Source organism: Penicillium argentinense (assembly GCF_028826775.1).
Source record: "Penicillium argentinense strain IBT 30761 chromosome Unknown utg000009l_segment0_segment0, whole genome shotgun sequence".
NCBI lineage: Eukaryota > Fungi > Ascomycota > Eurotiomycetes > Eurotiales > Aspergillaceae > Penicillium > Penicillium argentinense.
Window position 1 is genome coordinate 2,200,713 of NW_026622668.1, and position 17,286 is coordinate 2,217,998.

The window sequence follows — 17,286 nt, forward strand, 5'->3', positions numbered from 1 at the left end:
ACTATAAACACATAGAATTTGTCCCTTTCATCTGAATTGAGTTCGGCTTCTTAGCACAAATCCCAAAATGAAGTTCTACACTACGGCCACTACAACCCTCCTCTTCACCACCGGCCTTGCCTGTGATTTTCTCGATATTGGACGAGACTGCCACTGGGAAGGAACCGCGCCTGATTGCGGTACCATCAATCACGATATTGGATACGTCGACCCCGCAGGCCGTACTCTTGTGGGCTGGACAAGAGGAATTGCTCTCGAGTCGTTCTGTGACCGGGAGAAGGCGGGCGGAGGTAATTGTTGCGGCGACTACGGCCATGGCTGCCAGAGTGGCTACAAGCGACTTTGGTGCAAGAACTACAATGTTGGACACATTGAAGGCCACGTTGGAGCTGTGGTGGATGATGCTCTTCACACTGTCGACAATGTTCTGAGTCATGTGTTTTGAACTGGTAGTCTTGGCTTGAGCCTATGCTGGGGGTTTCTGGTTATGAATGACTATGGTCGAATACTCTAATTGGTGCTGTTGTTCCTTGAGGGGGCGGGATTGCAATACTTAAGCTGCAATTTCTTCAACTTGAATTGGATCTGAGAAAGAGTATTCCCTTGAGTCTTTTAACTGATATATGCAAATTTGATTGTTCCTTATGCGTAACGCCTTGTCTCCTTTGAAAAAGCCATCAAAAACACCGTCTGGATACCTGGAGCCAATGAAAATAATCGATATAAAATAGAGTGTGGTAAGCTGGTTCAGGGACTGATGGAAGTGGTGTGTCAAGTTCAAGTGTGCTTGCTCCGCGAGAGGAAAGCCAAGGCATGCACATATGTTCCTCCACAACCTAGGACATTCTCTTCCTTATATGGTTCTAATCGAGAGATTGACGAGCCTTAATTGTAACAGATTCGTCAGTTTTTGATTACCCAGGCATGGTGATGGAGAGTAGAAAGTATCCAACTAATAAACTCCTCTCGAGACGGCCCCTAGCACATTCTCCAGTCTCCCTCGCAGCTTCTTCAACTCCAGCGCCTTGGCCTCGCGTTTCTCCTCAACTTCTCGAAGCTGCACCTCTAGCTCACGAATTTTGGCCTCTTGCTCTGCCTCTGAGGTCCCAATGCCGGGCAAAACTGAGATGAGGTATTCGATCTGCTGTTCCTTGATAATGAGGTCCCGGGCGAGCTCACGCTGTCGACTGGCAAATGTGCGTGGCGAGTCTGGTTCGAGAGGAAGGTTTGGATCTTGAGATTCTGCAGATCCTGCAGCTGCGCCGGGTTGTTGAGGTGGTGGAGGTGGAGATGCGGCCGGACCGGCGCCTCCAGCGCCTGCAGATGCCGCAACTGACGCCGGTATGGGTGGAGAGGTTGTGGTCTTGGACATTTTGGCGAGAGCTGGTGCGGAATCGGGGGCGTTTGGAGGTGGGATGGCGGGGGAGTTATCATGGTAAGTGCTGAGATAGCCTAGTGTCGCATAGAACTGAGTTGCGAGCTGTCGAGTGCATTCAAGTTAGTTGGCTGAGATACCAAGAGAAGCGAGGGCATCATACCTGATCCAGACATGTCTGCAGCTGTGTGAGAATATCAGCCATGGCGGGCGACTTGGGAACTGGAGAAACCGGCCGGTGGTGAAGCTCTTTGTCAAATCCGAAATGCGTGCGCGGATGGAAATGCTGAGAGAGGCTTCCAATGCGGTGAGGCGATCATTCACTTCAACTTTCAACTCAACACCACTCAATGCGACATCTGCTGCCACGCAATGGGCTCGCTGCCAGGTGCTTATGGGCACCTCCAATATACCCCATAAATCCATTCCGCCGCTCATTTACCAATTCACGGGCTCACTATGACCTCTCGCCTTTCACATGCCGCCTATATAAACTCCCCTCCGCGCCATCTCCGCCCTCCCAGAACCACAATAGCCTTGCGACCTTCCTCTCCTATGCCGATCGCATATCACTACCGACCACGAGCACGGTCTATATAGGCACCCATTACGAATATACAGTCCTCGAGAGTCTCCGCCGGTACGCGCTTGCCTTGCATCGCGTCGGCGGGCGCGACGATGCGGGCATCGACTTGGTCGGCACCTGGCACCTGCCAGAGCGAGAGCGGGAGCGCGCAGTTCGCGTGTTGGTGCAATGCAAGGCACTGAAGGCGAAATTGGGGCCGAACCTGGTGCGTGAACTTGAGGGCGCGCTCCGTCAGGCGCCTGTTGGATGGCGCACGAGCCAGACGGCGGGCGTCCTGGTGAGCCCGCGCGAGGCAACCAAGGGCGTGCGAGACGCGCTGGCACGGAGCTCATATCCACTTTTCTGGATGCTGGTCGAGCGAGACGGCACGTTGAGACAGGCGCTGTGGAACGCTCGTGCCGAGGAGCTGGGTTTGGACCCTCTGGGTGTGGAGACGAGGTACAGAACTGCGGCGTCGGAATTGGGATCTATCACCACGGAGACTACCTTGACTTGGGATGGATATGATATTCCAGATATGGACCAAGTGGAGTCCGAGTTGGCCCGGCACGAGCAGCAGTGGGTTGCATCGTGGGGACTAGATATACCCGAGTCGGAAAAAGATAGACTGTTGGATACTGTTGAGAAGATCTTCCCCCAAGGCCATCCAGACCCAGCAGCAGATGGCAAGGTGCCCAAGGAGCACCGAGAAAGGATTATGCAGGCACTAGCGAGCGTTGATCGCCCCTAAGATAGACAGACTATCGTGCCACTATTCCCGGAAAGAAGAAGCAAAGAAAATTCTAGGTGATATTATGATCCTAGCAACAGAGAACACAGTTTGGGGGTATAACAACTCCAATCATTGAGCAATTGTCCATCCACCAAAAATAACGCCCGTAAACCCACACCTGCATAGTTTCATCAATTTATCCCTGCATCGTAGACCAAAAGTAATTCGAGTAGAAGAAGCGGGAGAATTTGGGATCGATGTTGACGACATGCACATCGCCCTTGCGACTGTTGCGGATAACTGCCCGGTGGAAATTGCCGGCATCGTCGGGCTCAATGTCAATTCCCAAGGATCGAAAGATCTTCAAACGCAAGCTGTTCGGTTGTTAGTATGGTTTAGTCTGATGCATGGGAACGACCACTCACATTGTTGCGTCATCGGCTTCGCGCTCACGACGAGTAGCCTCATCGCCCTCGAGGCCCTGCGACTCGAGATCGGCCAGCCTCTCCTTCAGCATTTCCAGCTCACTCTCGAGACGTTCACTTTCAATCTCCAGCTCCGAGGCTGCCTTGGCGATGCGGAACTTCTTTGTGTCTAGCTCAACGATTTCGGCGGCGTGTTTACCGGAGTCGTGAACCGCGACGGCTTCATCGTGTTGAGTGGTCAAGGAATTGAGATTGCGGGATAGTTTGCGCAGGGCTGATTCGGCCTCACGAATGCGAAGATCGCGCGACTGCTGTAGAGTGGAGAGGGAATCATTGATGCGAGTGACGGCCTGTTTATCGGGGTGGATGTTGAAATTGCCAATTGTGTGGTGGATGAGCTGAGAAAGTCAGTGTCAAGAACAGCCGGGGCTAACAGAGAAGAACCATCCAGTACATACAGTTCCAGGATCCTCGTCGAGCAACATGGTGGGCGGGTTTGGAGGAAAGTGCTTATACGAAATGTGAAGGGTGGCGGAGGGATGTTTTGATTGTTGCTGCCGCAACAAGCCACAGCACCGCCACATGTCGGTCCTCCGAAAGTGACGTTGGCCTGTGACTCTCGGCATCTCGCTCGCTCGGCTTCAAGTGGAGTTCTCGTCTTCTGACCACCACAACTCTCCACCCTCACCCCGACCAGCTCTCTAGCTTACTGCGCTCACCATGGGAAGAAGTCCAGGTATGTGATACCCGCACCCACCCGAGACTTTTTCGCTCTACTGACCGTTTTTGCAGAAATCGAGGCAGCTTTCCGGTTTGTCGCGCCCCCGAGCTTTCCTCCGCCGGCGATGAAACATCAACTGACGTAGGCATTTTCCTGCTCGAATTAGGCCGCTCAGAGCCGGTGAGCTCCAGGTGCTGCGCGCACAATACGAGAAGGAGGGCATGTATGCCGGCGTCCAGACCAAGTTCAATTACGCGTGGGTAAGACGATCCATTCTCCAGACGTCTCCACCACATGGAACATGTGCTAACCTGGCCTCTCCGCCTTTACGGAGATTGGGCTTCCCATAGGGCTTGATTTGCGAAGACACACGGTCTGATCAGCAAGAAGGTCTGCGTCTGTTGGCCGAGATCTTCAGGGCCGCCCCGGAACGTCAACGGGAATGCCTCTGGTACATGGCCCTGGCCAATTATAAGCTGGGCAACTACGGCGAGTCCCGACGACTCAACGATGCCCTGCTCGAGCATGAAGGCAAGGACGAGCAGGGTAAATGGAAGAACCGTCAGGCATCGAAGCTGGAGGATGCGATAAACGAGAAAGTGACGAGGGAGGGCCTGATGGGCATTGCGATCATGGGAGGCTTAGCCGTCGCAGCGGGCACGGTCGCCAGCCTGGTTTTCAAGGGTGTCAGAAGACGGTGAGCGTTGGGATTGGCGTTGGCCGAGCAGCCTGCAAGGGCTGTGGCACAGCCGGACGGGCAGTCCTTGCGTCGCGGGACTCGCTGTACTGTATTATGTGAAGGTGTTGAGGTTCCCTCTGGCTCTCCTTTGTATTAGCATCTTTGCGGGCGTTTTCTTTGTTCATCTCTAACGATCTGGTTCTTTCACATGTCTCTACTCTTTTACTGTCGCTCCTGATGGGACGCGCTCATTTCCTACAAATCAGGTCCTGCTAGTAGGCTTCAGTGGACATATAAACTCCGAGGACTATACATCCCTAGGATCTATCCTCGGCGGCAGGGCGTTTCACTGCCCAAGCCAATGAGCCAACTAGGACCCCGTTCGCTGAGTTGGTTGGATCCAAGGAAATAGAAGAGAACCATTATAGTTCAAACGTGTACCGACCATTGGGCGATATGGCAGTAGGGCTGTCGGTGTTGCTGGCGGGTTTCCAGACTGTTCTGCTGTCTCCTTGCCACTTGCGTCAAACCTCCGAAACGGTCTCACTGGGGGGAAAACGGCGCTGCCTGATGCGAGTGCCTGCACAGCGATTACTATTTTTGTGATGCATACACAGCCGTCGCAACCTTGAAAAACCTTGGGTCTCCTGGATTTGCCTTCATCTCCGCCTTGTTCTAGCTTCGTCAGTTCAGGCAACCGGGCCGACGTCATCTCTTTTCTTTTTCCTCCCACTCTCTTGCTCTCGCCCGCACCATTTTACACATCCGATTTTTGTACTGCAGTAGACCGCGACTAGCCCCGGCTGCCTCACTCCACTTGACATCGCCAACACGCGCCTGTTCGCCGCTGCTGGCGCGTGACTATTGGAACTCTACCGACTTATCACGCCTGCCCCACGCCGATAAGCATGACTCGTGACTGTCCCACGCCCCGACAAACGACCTGATCCTTTCGTCTCTGTTGCGCTCCAACACTGCCGGCGTTAGTTCTCTGGTCCTCCCTCATGGAGTCGGAATATCCTTCACTTCTGATCTGCCACGCGTGTGGCGAAGACTGGATGCGCGATTCCAACAACCCCAACTCCCACCTCGAGCTATCGTGCCCCAGCTGCGGGTCCGATTTCGTACAGATCGTATGCAGCTCCTCGTTCCCTGTCGTGCGTATTTCCGCTAACCGCGTCACTCATAGGTCGCAGAGGGTTTCGCCCCTGAACGTGATGCCTCCCTCCCACCCCGCTCGCCTATAAATCCCCTGGCGGACCACAACCCGTGGGAGGACGTAGATTCCCCCACCAAGATATCAACCCTCATCGGCATACAACGCCATGGATTTCAGCTTTCCTGGCCATGGCTACTCATCGCATACCTACAGGTCGCCCGACGGCCGCTTCTCATTTAGCAGCGCTACCTATCGAGGCAGCTTCCCGCCTCGCCAAGGTGGTGCCTATTCAAACCCCATGGTTTCCATGCTCCAGACATTGCAAACAATCCTGACAGACATCTCCAACCCCCATGATCATCAACCTCCTGATCATCATGTGCAACCTCATGGACAATCTAGTTCGACTTCGCCTCGTCAACATTCATCAGAGCAGGAGGATCTCCGTCATGATGAGTTCCCGGACGTGTTTCGACACCTTTCCGGGAGGGGAGGCCCATCACCAGTGGCGCCGATGGGACAGATGGAAAGCTTGGCCGAGTATGTATCCCGCCTACATCGCCGGTATCCCCGCGTCTTATCGCGTCCTCCTATTGACCACGACATCGACAGCCTACTAGATTCTGTCCGCCGCACCGCTGAATTCCCAAATCATGGGCTAATACTGAGCGCACTCTTGCGTGATATAGCTGAGATGCAAAATCACGGTCGATTCGGCGATGCCGTGTACTCGCGGGAAGCGCTGGACGAAGTCATTGCCCAGCTCGGTCAACAAGATGAGCAGAGAGGAGGACCGCCACCAGCATCCCCAACGGCCATTCAATCGCTGCCTACGAAGAAAATTGACGTACACATGATGGATTCAGATGGCAAGGCCGAGTGTGCCATCTGCAAGGACCAGGCGGAGCTCGGCACCGAAGTTACAGTGCTGCCCTGCGAGCATTGGTTTCATTTCGATTGCATTGAAGTCTGGCTGAGCCGTCATGATACCTGCCCGAATTGCCGCCAGAGCATTGGTTCGGCCAGAAGGTATGTAACCCGATGGAGACTCTTTACCCATCAAACTTTGTCCATTCCAGCTAACGTTACTTCTATAGTTTTACAAACAGCACCAGAAGCCCTGGCGAAGGCACCCGTGATCATCCGATTTCTGTCCCGGCCAGCCCTGAACAGCCATCACCCGAAAGGCGACGCCGGCGTAGCTCGCCATTCTCGCGCAGCTCACTCAGCTCGCGTAGTGGTCGACGCTCCTTATCCAGAACCACCACCAATTCTCCAACTCAGGAGACGGCGCCCAGATCCAGGCGGTCCAGTCGGAGCGAAGGACTCCGTGGCGGAATCACTGGCTGGGTATGGAGCCGTTTCGGTGGTTCAAGCTCGTGATCAAGTAATCACGATTGTCTTGCCTCGAGCCAACTTGAATTTTAACACTCCACTGCATAGTGGAGTACGTCTTTAGTGGATGACCTACCGTGAAATGGTCACCAACTCACGATTACGACACCGAAGATTGCGGTTCTGCCCCTTCAATTTTCATTCGGGTTTTGGGAAAATCCAGCCTTTTGAGTTTTTGTGTTGCCGTCGACTAGTCAAGCTGTTCAGCACATTTCCTCCGTCCTCCGTACCTCCTTTACTTTCTTCATACCCTTCTGTCTCTACAAGCAGCGAACACTTGACGTGCTTCCATTCAGTACCATGGCTGGCTTCCATGAATTCGTCTTTTGCCGATGCACATATTCCCCCGCCTCGCCCCTGGTCACGGCATGTTTGTCCTCTCACGCGCTTGCGCCCTTTTCCTTCAATGTACTTGTTCTGACGGCTATCCGCCAATAGAAACCAATGCTAGGGCTTCTTTTAATTCAGAAATTCTGATATTTTGCAATTACTAAAGTACAGAAGCTCAGTTGGCGTGGCGGTTTGTATACCTTTAAGTCAGGTGACACTAGTCCTGTTTCTGGATAGTAGGACCCACTGGCACATTTGCGCAAGTGCCAGACAGATCCAGTACAGTGCCTAGTTTTGAGTCTCAGACAGCCGAGCTTCAAATAGATTGATCATTTTATACGACTAAAGGGTATATGGACACCTGGCTTTGACGGAATTTGCCAAAGAAAGTTGGGTGCAGTACATGAATCTTGAGGGATAGCCTGGTCTTACACATTCTTACAGATTCGGGCAATGGACATTGAACCAATACATTTGAGGAATTGCCTTTTTTCAGTTGCAATAAGTTTCCAATTAATTTTGTGGAGGTGCCGGGTGTGTATAACTAAAGTCGCGTGCTTATGAATAGAACGGAACGCATCCGCCGTCGGGTGGCGGCGGGTCCCTTCACTACAAACCCCCCCCTCCTCAACCAGCCCTGGTATAAAAGCCCCATTCCACAAGCTTGCTAATTCTGCTACTGCCATAGGATATCCCCAAGGCACAGAACATTGTTGCGTTAAGTCCATCATGCAGCTCAGAGGTATGAACAACCGATGCGCTTCTTAAGTATTCCAGATCCCCAGCTCATCTCTTCTCGAAGAATTGGCCCGTGACGACAGCGACGGTCTCCAAAATGTGCTAGACCGATATCGACCGGACCTCAGACCATTTGAAAGCATCTATCGTCATTTACACAACCAACCCGAACTATCCGGGCAAGAGGAACAGACAGCTCGAACAGCCGCCCAGCATCTCAGGACCCTTGGATATGACGTACATGCAGACATCGGCGGTCACGGAGTGGCAGGCGTGTTCAAAAATGGTGATGGTCCCACAATTCTACTACGCGCAGATATGGACGCTTTGCCTGTCGAAGAGAAGACTGGCTTACCTTATGCTAGCACTCGTGTGGCTAAGGGCCGAGATGGTCTTAGCACACCTGTGGCGCATGCCTGCGGACATGATTCGCATGTTACAACACTCATGGCAGCAGCAATGCTTTTACATTCTGCGCGAGATCACTGGAGCGGCACATTGGTTTGTGTCTTTCAGCCTGCAGAAGAGCATCTAGAAGGCGCACAGGCAATGCTGGATGACGGGTTATATGAGAAAATTCCCAAGCCGGATCTCGTACTTGCACAGCATGTCATACGAATGCGTGCTGGAACAGTCAATATTCGAGCTGGGGATCTACTAACCGCAGCCGATTCCTTTCATGTACGTATATACGGTCGCGGCGGCCACGGGTCTTCACCACAGGTAACAATCGACCCCATCGTCATTGGCGCCTCGATTGTAATGCGCTTGCAAACTATTCCATCCCGAGAAGTTGCCCCAGGCGAAGTCGCAGTGGTGACCTGTGGCAGCATCAATGCTGGCCACGCAGGCAATGTTATTCCAGACTACCTCGACTTGCAATTGAGTGTGCGCACCTTTGATCCTGATGTGCGCGCGCGCGTACTTCAGGCTATTCATCGGATTATCGAGGCAGAGTGCCAGGCCGGCGGTGCAGTTGAGAAGCCGAAGATCACTCATACATCCGCTGGCCCATCTACAGTCAATGATGAAAAGACTGTTGATGCTCTGCGTGCCACATTCCAGCCTTATTTTCGTGACAATCTGGTTGATACGGAACGTCCTTCGGCCAGCGAGGACTTTTCCCTTCTGGCAACGGCTGTTGGGGTGCCTTATGTTATGTGGATGTTTGGAGGGATAGATGAGGACAGCTGGGACGATGCCGTCGCCAAAGGAACGGTGAATGAGCTACCTAGCAATCATTCTCCTTTCTTCGCGCCTGTCATAGAGCCAACCCTAAAAACTGGCATGGATGCTCTAGCATTGGGAGCACTGACATTCCTCAAGCGGCGATGAATTGATATTTTGCAAATAAATAAAACCGAAAAAGCATATAGCATCAAGTGCTATCCGGCCACAGATACGGTACATCAAAACAATCCCACTTCTTGAGACCAATGGGCCTTCGGCTTGGCCACATGAACGATGATCTTTCCTCTCGCACGCCCCGAGCGTAGTCGCTCGAAGGCCTGGACAGCATCTTCAAACTCGTATGTGCTATCCACCTGTGTTTTTAGACTTCCTTCTTCCATCATCTTCCCAAGCTTGGCGAGATGTTCCCCGGTATTCTTGAAGAAAAAGATCACATATTTTCTTTTCCCACCACCAAGTAGCGATGGCCAGCCTACACGCCCAGCAAATGTAAATATTGACGACGCACCCACCTGGACAAACACACCATCAGGTTTCAGGAAATGATGCGATTGGTAATATAGTGGAGATGGAAGTCCGATATGATCCAGCACATGATCATAAACCACTCCCCGGCGCTGCAGCCCCGCGACGAGGTCTTCCTCGGCAGTGTAGTCGATGACATCGTCGGCACCCATCCGGTAGCATAATTCAACATTCTTCGTCGAGCATGTCACAGTAACATGGCAGCCCATATGCTTCGCAATTTGGATGGCATACAATCCACAGCCCCCCGAGCCACCGTTGATAAAGACCTTGTCTCCTTGTTTCACGTAGCCGTGAAGAGACTGGTATGCTGATTGTCCTGCAATACCGATTCCGGCAATCTGATCAGCCCCCAGATTGTCAGGAAGGGCTCGAACAAAAGTGGCAGGCACCAACAGATACTCGCCCAGCGAGCCAAACTGCACGGGCCGACTATGACATCCGTAGACGAGCTGGCCCTCGGGGAAGTGCGTGGCGCTAGGTCCGGTGCTTACCACTCGCCCGCAGAAGTCCATGCCAGGGGTGGCGGGCATTCCAATAACCAGACGACGAGCAGCAATTCCCATTTCGGGGACTTTGAAATCGGCTGGGTTGAGACCGGCCGAAAGGACCTGGATGAGGACTTCGTTCGCACGTGGAACTGGTGGTGCGCGAGCGGAATATTCGAGATGCATGTTCTTTTCCAGGCCTCCGCTAGTACCATTGTAGAGCCAGGCTTTCATGCTTGTCGGATGCGCTGAAGTTGCAACGGGTGGATGTGTTGAATCCATGTTGGAGGGCTTGTTTGGCGAAAAGCTGACCAGGAGGCTGTTGCTCGAACTGACTGTGAATCGCTGGGTCTCTTGAAGCAGACCCTGAAACACGGATATTTCCCTCGACGGGAATGACGAAGTTTGTTCTCGGAGTGGTAGGTTGGACGAGTAATCTGTGTTGCGGACGGTGTGATGGTCGAGTCGGCGAGATGCATGATGATTTCACCGGCGCTGGTCAGAGCTTCCGTCCCAAGTGGGGCCCGTCACCCAGCAGAACTAAACAGTAGACATGCCGATCATACTTCATGAAGTCGACCATCATGTCTGTTCCAATTACTTTGCTGCTATAGAAATATCTCGCTCTTTTGATTCCCTCTATTTTCTGTCACTTCAAGCTAGGTTGTTGTTTCCTGGACCAAAATCCGTACTTTCGCTATGCCGGCGGACTCGCTCAAGAAATTGAGCACTTTTCTGAACCAAACACCTCTTTGTAATGTATCTTTCTCTTTGACCAACTTCTGCTGTAAGCAGAAGTAGCTGGTAAAGGTAGGCCACATCACCATATAAGCCCAGATAGTGGGGATCTCACTTGGTGACGCAAGATCGGAGGAGCCATCAGGGGAGAGATTGAACAAGTAAGCTAATGTATGAGCGACCTCGTTCGTCAAATTTAGCAATATCTCAATAGTCCGTGCTCTCAGTTCTGGGATATGAGGTGACAAGAACGGGCGTTTGTCCAAGAATTTTAGAAGCGTGAGATTAAGTCGAATGCGAGTGGCTCGGCATAGATTCCAATTGCTAGCCGATAGAGAGGTGAAGTAGGATACCATTTTTTCAGGCGCACCTGGACCTGAAAACAATTGTTTGGACCATTTTGGGCGCTTGCTGTGAGACAGTGATGTCTGGGCAATATACGACCACGCTGGAGGCAGCTGTGTGGCCCATGCCTCAAGTTTCATATCCAGAGCAAGAGAATCGTCCAGGACACTCAAATCAGCATGGTCAGTGGCACCTTTCAAGGCACACCTTTGTCTTAGCCTCATACATAGCCTTGACGCCTCCGACATCAGTCTGACAAGATGCTTCTTAAGGTCATTTTCAAATGGAATTTGCTGAATCCAGCGGTCAAGATGCGGTGGTGGATCTTTGTTTTCAGTCAAATAATAAACAACCTGAGCTGTATTAGTATCGAAATCCCTTTTAGACGGAATAGATGACAGCATACCAGATGCGTGCATAATATCGATAGATAATTTGAGTCATCTGCCAGCCTGGTGCTGTCTTGGTGTTCAATGACTGATTGCGTGCCTTGCATATGGGTGATCCATGAGCCATCGCGGGAGGAGGATGTAAACATCTGAATATCATTAGCTCAGCTTCTTTAAGAAAGACATTTCCAAAACCGGCTCACCTCATATAAGCCGAATAGGAAAATAACCACCAGAACATCATCGCGTTGTATCTCCGTGCTGTCAGTCATTACCGAAGCGAGTTGCTGCAAAGCCAGGCCATAGTGCAATCTGCTCGCTTCATTTGCTTTCTCTGACTTACAACGGCCATGATAATTGGCGTAGGAGACTGCCGTCACAATCGTGAAGAGACATGAGTCTTTCCGGGTATTTTTGAGTAACCCAGGGAGCCGGCCCATCACCCCCGGGGAAAGTGTGAAAAAATCGAAGCAAAAACGGTTGTAAGCTCGCTGATGTAACGAATCACCTGGATTTTCCAGAGGCAAATCTCGAAGCTTGATATCAGAGCGCTGTCGCCATTTTTTGATCGCATTCGATTGTGCCACTGTGTTTTGGTCTCTATGAAGGCGATCAAACGCATTCTGATAAATGCAGTTACGGCCTCCCTTGTGACATCGCTGGCATGCCGGTTTACCTTGGTCGCACTTTATCGCTTGTCAGTCTATACAACTACTCTCGGTCTCTGTCCGGGGGGTGGAGCCACCTTGACCTTCAATTCCCTGCATCGTTGGCACCCTTTGCTCGGTCCACGATTGTTCGGCATTGCAGCTCGGAGCAGTGAGCCACTAGTAGCTAGGTCGAGAAGCGAGTCTTTGTGCCTGCTGGCTACCTACTTATTAAGGTAGGGTTGTTCGTGAGGATTAATATGAGAGAGGTTGTCACGCAGTCCGACGCCATTGCGAGCATCCAACTCACAGCCACCGCTCCCCTGCTCGCTGATTGGGCAACCGCAATGCCTTCCCCAAATGGACTAGCGCAGCCAATTTGAGTCCTCCACGTGCAACTTGGTGCCTCGCAGCCAATCAGAGTGAGTCTGTGCGGCCGCAACCCCTACCCCATTTGAAATGGGGTCAGATTAGGCTTGTTGCTAGGGCAGAGTGCGCCCAGCTGAAGAGCACCTCGCAGATTCTCATCTGCAAGTGGATCCGTCAGAGTAGATCTTAACCTAAATGTAATGAAGCTACCTAGCATCAACGGGCTGCGCAGAGGGAGACTGAGCTTACTCGGGAAATATAAAGCCAGAGTAGCCAGGGCCAGCTTTTGTGTTCAAATCAGATTAATACATACCGTTTGAATTGACTACGCCATCCGAATCTAAGCATACATCTTCGACATTATTCTTGTGGTACATTCACCCATGAGTACTTTGGCAGTAATCACAATTCCGAATTTTTGAGGCTCTCAGCATGGGGATCATTCACAACAATGACCATTTTAGTAGCGGTCCGACTTGTGATATGCCGACAAATCTAGTAGCTAGTATGTTATCGTTCCCAGTATTATTTTTATCTCTGCCAAAGGAGAGGTCAACTGATCCTGTCCTAGATGCATCTGAGAACTTCGTCGGCAACTTCACTTTTCACCAATTCAATATGATTCTCTCTGGATGTTGCACTGCTATCACCACCATAGCTATTTTATTGTCCATGTTCAGGCATGCGGTTCAATTCAGTAATCCTAATGAGCAGATAAAGTATGTCCATGTTCTTTCACTGCCATCAACAACACTAGGAAATGATGTACTGACAAAAATGGCTCTAAGGATTATGAGGATTGCGATCGTGCTCCCCATTTACTCGATCTTCTCCTTTCTGTCCATTTGTTTCCCAGATGCCTATGTCTACCTGATTGGATGGGTTGAGGTTTTCCAAGGAATTGCTCTTTACAGCTTTTTGATGCTTCTCTGTGACTTTCTCGCGCCAAATGATCGACACAAAGTTTACTTTTTTGCATCTTTGAGAATTCCAAGCTCATACAACAAGGATAAAACAACCGACGGGCTATCTTGGCTTTGGGTAGGTGAGCCTGCCCAGCATTCTCGAGTCTGGTATTTGATTCTGACCTACCCTGTTTGCAGAGAACCTGGTTTTTCGTGCTTCAATACCCAATTGTCTCATTCGTTACCGCCATTGCTCAATGTATCACACAAGCAGCGGGTGTCTACTGCCTAGACAGTCGTGACAGGCGCTTTGCTCATCTTTGGGTGAGTCTGTCTTTTCCAACGGAGTGATTAATCTTTAACACAGATGAAAGATCAACGTAACCCAAGTCATCTCAGTGGCTTTCGCTGTTTTGGCTATTCTGAGGCTCTACCGGAATGTCAAATCCTACATACAGGAACACAAACCACTGGCTAAGCTTCTGGTCTTTAAGCTGGTCGTTGGCCTTGTATTTTTGGAGAAGGTGGGTGACTTTCTTCTGATCAGACATTTCTTGACATCATCCTAAAGACAAACAGATCATCTTTATGATTGTTGACTCTGCAAATGGCCTCGAACCTTCGGATACACTGAGCTACGCGGATACCATTATCGGCATTCCGACCATGATCATTTGTCTTCAAATGATCCCCTTTGCACTCGTATTCCCCTATTCCTATCCCACAAAGCCCGATAAAGCATCGAGTACCACCCGTGCCAGCGACTCTCAACAGCATCGTGCCGTTGTCGATAGCGAGAGTGGCAGGCCTTTTGCAAAACGCTACCAAGGTGGTCCCTTGGGGATCTGCGCATGGCTTGCTTTGTGGAATCCTGTCGACTTCTTCCGAGACATCATGTCAACACTATACATGTTTCGGGCCGCGGAGATGGAACTAAGGGAGGCCGGTGTGAGCCTGAATTCCCGGGTGTAAACGGCAGACTGTGGCTGGGACGATTCTTGCTTTTTTAAATTGTTTAGTGATATTCATCCATGTCATCAGCTGCTTACCCTGAGCGGCATGGGCGCACGTCGCGGCTGGGTATTGACTCGAACTGATTTTTTTCTTTTTGGATTTCTTTTATTGAATATGAAGCGTTTCAGTGTATATTCTCAAGCTAGAATTGCTTGTTCTTGTCCGTAAAACTTTGCGTGGTGGAGTGAAATTGGGTCGAAAGTTATTCGTTGCTATTTCGTATGCGTTATTTCAAGTCTTTCGGCAGAGTCCTGTCTGCTTCTATAAAAGCTATTCACTCCTTTGCTGACTGCGCCCTGCCACCACGGATGTATGGTAGCATCCACAATCCTATCGCCAGTATATAACTCATATGCATCAAAGCGCAGAATGCTTCCCTTCCTGATCAACCAATGGCGAAGAGTAATCCTTGTCATCCAGATCCATCATCTGAATCCGATGGTTTGTCATATGCTCCTCGGTCTGGGTTTCAACCTGCTTCTGCATTCGCGACTCTTCTCCGAATCCATCCTGGCTATTGAGAATCTCGCGTGCAGCGGATGAACCAGGGTCCTTCACGCCAGCTTCACGCTCGTTGCGGAGTCTCTCGTCTTCTTGTCGCTTATCCTCCGCCGCCAGAGCAGCCTCTTCCCGCTCGATCTCCCGCATGTCAAGATCCTGCAAACCAATAGACGAGATTATTTTACCCAGTAAGTACTGGTATCGAAGATGACCGCTAATAACATCGCTCACGTCGAGATTCTCCACGCCCGGGACGCCTTTGACTGGCTGTAGACCAGAAACTCCTAGCTGAAAACTGCTTGTTCGGTAGAGGAAGGCCAGCACGTTGTCGTTTTCCGAGAATACATTTACGACTCGGCCGCTCACAACACTGCGCACACGACTCCAGTGTTCTTCGTTCGAGGGTGTTGGAGATCCCATCAATATCACACTTTCAATCAGGCCGTAGGCACCTCTTTTTGCCAGATTCTGGAGGCACGAAAAGATCAGGCGCGATCCCAAGGAGTACCCGATCAAATTGACTGGACGTTCACCTTGGACTTTGCTGATGAGGGCATCCGCTAGAACCTCACCTGCTTTGTCGGCTCGAGATTTCGCCACGCTGAATGGGTTGTCGACGATGCGAGCGACATTCATCAATCCCATAGGGAGCATGACAGCACTCATGATAGCCGAGAACACAGTCCGAGTCAAAACTTCACGTCCGGCAACAGACCATGCAGCACTAGTGACGAGCGCAGAGATGGCATTCCCAAGGTTCATCAAAGATTCCGCCTCCCAGCGAAGCGCAAAAACTTCCGAGTCGGCACCAAGCACTCGCCAAGGGATCACAAAGTTGGATTCGTCCTTCAACCACCCGGTAACTCCAATGGTCACCCTTAGACGATGGTCCTGTTTAGCGGCCTCACTTTCCTTCTCTGTCCGTTTTCGTGATCCTCTAATCGGGATAAAGGCGAAGTCGTCCACTTCCTTGGCGTACTTGTCCATCATACGACCAGTCATTCGACCGCCATAGGCACCAAAGAGACCCCCGACAATGACCCCACTGCCAGCGAGAGCACCCAGATACCCAGCGGCCGCAGTAGCACCAAGTCCTAGCCCACCCATAACAGTTCCAAGTCCGGCAGCGACCAAGGGTGCAGCAAGACCACCGGTAAGACCTATCAGGGCAGCACCAGCAACCGAAGCAATTCCAACCTTCCATTTACGTAGATCATCGTTCTTCTTGACCTGCTGCTTGGCATCCGGCTCTGATGAGAGTGCTAGAGCAGTGTCGAGAAGACCTCGGGCGACTTTGACCTCGTCTTCGTTGAGAAAATTGATATCGATGTCAAGACTGGAAGCAATATGAAGTATCAAGACTCGTGAATACGCATTATAGTGTTCCAGACTGAGTAGCAGCAAGAGAAGGGAGTGTAGGATGAGTAGTCGGGTTGCTTTCGGAAGCGTGGCTAGGAGAGATTCGATAGGATGATAGATTTCGCGTAGTTTATCTATACTTGCCTGATCCTCAGCCAGCGAGAGATCATTTGAATTCGCCGAGGATTCTTTCTCTGGCTGTCGCTCGTCGTGGTCATCGTCTTTATTGACGACTTCGCCAATTCGCAAGAGTACGGAATCTCGCCAATCTTCAAAATGCGACAGAGCCGCTTTCTGAGCGCGGACTGTCAGGGCGGGCTTTTCAAGATTTGGTTGTGCCGCCTTGATGTCTCCAGTGGATGAAATATCCCGGGGCCGCGGAGGTAACGAGGGCGAGGGTTCTTCTCCTCCTTGTTACCCGATTCTTTCTTTGGGGACTGTGGTTCAAGGGTTTTTCTGGAGCTTTCAAAGGTCTCGACAACGGCGATGCGCATCAATTCCGCAATCTCCGCGACCAGCACGGTGAGGTCGGCACGCTGCGACCGGTCCAGGATTGACGTCAGATCCTGGCCCCCATCACTGCTTTTGGGTGCCTCGGATTGTTTGGAATCAAACAGGGCGGCATGCTTCTCTTTGAGATTTTTGAACATGGCGCCTGAAACTATGAGCGGTTCAATGACGCATAGGAATACGGG

The 17,286-nt window shown here is 51.3% G+C and overlaps 11 protein-coding genes across 11 annotated transcripts; 6 read left to right on the forward strand and 5 right to left on the reverse strand.

The window, feature by feature from the left end:
- Positions 1 to 67: 67 nt before the first annotated feature.
- Positions 68 to 445, forward strand: N7532_008409 (uncharacterized protein; the record flags this gene model as incomplete). The annotated part of the gene is made up of 1 exon (XM_056620901.1): positions 68 to 445. The coding sequence occupies one exon, from the start codon at positions 68 to 70 to the stop codon at positions 443 to 445; it is 378 nt and encodes a 125-aa protein (XP_056471707.1).
- Positions 446 to 952: 507 nt separating this feature from the next.
- Positions 953 to 1,580, reverse strand: N7532_008410 (med21 domain-containing protein; the record flags this gene model as incomplete). Its single annotated transcript, XM_056620902.1, has 2 exons — positions 953 to 1,480; positions 1,539 to 1,580. The coding sequence occupies 2 exons, from the start codon at positions 1,578 to 1,580 to the stop codon at positions 953 to 955; spliced, it is 570 nt and encodes a 189-aa protein (XP_056471708.1).
- Positions 1,581 to 1,725: 145 nt separating this feature from the next.
- Positions 1,726 to 2,691, forward strand: N7532_008411 (uncharacterized protein; the record flags this gene model as incomplete). The annotated part of the gene is made up of 1 exon (XM_056620903.1): positions 1,726 to 2,691. One exon carries the CDS (start codon positions 1,726 to 1,728, stop codon positions 2,689 to 2,691), a length of 966 nt encoding a protein of 321 aa, XP_056471709.1.
- A 178-nt stretch (positions 2,692 to 2,869) lies between these two features.
- N7532_008412 (kinetochore Spc24 family protein) lies at positions 2,870 to 3,583 on the reverse strand (the record flags this gene model as incomplete). Its single annotated transcript, XM_056620904.1, has 3 exons — positions 2,870 to 3,047; positions 3,099 to 3,496; positions 3,557 to 3,583. The coding sequence occupies 3 exons, from the start codon at positions 3,581 to 3,583 to the stop codon at positions 2,870 to 2,872; spliced, it is 603 nt and encodes a 200-aa protein (XP_056471710.1).
- A 235-nt stretch (positions 3,584 to 3,818) lies between these two features.
- N7532_008413 (mitochondrial fission 1 protein) lies at positions 3,819 to 4,520 on the forward strand (the record flags this gene model as incomplete). The annotated part of the gene is made up of 4 exons (XM_056620905.1): positions 3,819 to 3,834; positions 3,891 to 3,909; positions 3,986 to 4,079; positions 4,170 to 4,520. 4 exons carry the CDS (start codon positions 3,819 to 3,821, stop codon positions 4,518 to 4,520), a joined length of 480 nt encoding a protein of 159 aa, XP_056471711.1.
- A 1,303-nt stretch (positions 4,521 to 5,823) lies between these two features.
- On the forward strand, positions 5,824 to 7,040 carry N7532_008414 (putative RING finger domain protein; the record flags this gene model as incomplete). Its single annotated transcript, XM_056620906.1, has 2 exons — positions 5,824 to 6,686; positions 6,755 to 7,040. The coding sequence occupies 2 exons, from the start codon at positions 5,824 to 5,826 to the stop codon at positions 7,038 to 7,040; spliced, it is 1,149 nt and encodes a 382-aa protein (XP_056471712.1).
- Positions 7,041 to 8,111: 1,071 nt separating this feature from the next.
- Positions 8,112 to 9,455, forward strand: N7532_008415 (putative zinc metallopeptidase; the record flags this gene model as incomplete). The annotated part of the gene is made up of 2 exons (XM_056620907.1): positions 8,112 to 8,124; positions 8,152 to 9,455. 2 exons carry the CDS (start codon positions 8,112 to 8,114, stop codon positions 9,453 to 9,455), a joined length of 1,317 nt encoding a protein of 438 aa, XP_056471713.1.
- A 74-nt stretch (positions 9,456 to 9,529) lies between these two features.
- N7532_008416 (NAD(P)-dependent alcohol dehydrogenase) lies at positions 9,530 to 10,606 on the reverse strand (the record flags this gene model as incomplete). The annotated part of the gene is made up of 1 exon (XM_056620908.1): positions 9,530 to 10,606. The coding sequence occupies one exon, from the start codon at positions 10,604 to 10,606 to the stop codon at positions 9,530 to 9,532; it is 1,077 nt and encodes a 358-aa protein (XP_056471714.1).
- Positions 10,607 to 10,983: 377 nt separating this feature from the next.
- Positions 10,984 to 12,148, reverse strand: N7532_008417 (uncharacterized protein; the record flags this gene model as incomplete). The annotated part of the gene is made up of 4 exons (XM_056620909.1): positions 10,984 to 11,760; positions 11,814 to 11,945; positions 12,000 to 12,083; positions 12,140 to 12,148. The coding sequence occupies 4 exons, from the start codon at positions 12,146 to 12,148 to the stop codon at positions 10,984 to 10,986; spliced, it is 1,002 nt and encodes a 333-aa protein (XP_056471715.1).
- A 1,441-nt stretch (positions 12,149 to 13,589) lies between these two features.
- Positions 13,590 to 14,689, forward strand: N7532_008418 (OSTA/TMEM184 family protein; the record flags this gene model as incomplete). Its single annotated transcript, XM_056620910.1, has 4 exons — positions 13,590 to 13,853; positions 13,916 to 14,041; positions 14,092 to 14,241; positions 14,297 to 14,689. 4 exons carry the CDS (start codon positions 13,590 to 13,592, stop codon positions 14,687 to 14,689), a joined length of 933 nt encoding a protein of 310 aa, XP_056471716.1.
- A 399-nt stretch (positions 14,690 to 15,088) lies between these two features.
- Positions 15,089 to 17,241, reverse strand: N7532_008419 (DUF726 domain protein; the record flags this gene model as incomplete). Its single annotated transcript, XM_056620911.1, has 2 exons — positions 15,089 to 16,941; positions 17,010 to 17,241. 2 exons carry the CDS (start codon positions 17,239 to 17,241, stop codon positions 15,089 to 15,091), a joined length of 2,085 nt encoding a protein of 694 aa, XP_056471717.1.
- Between the last annotated feature and the right edge of the window lie 45 nt (positions 17,242 to 17,286).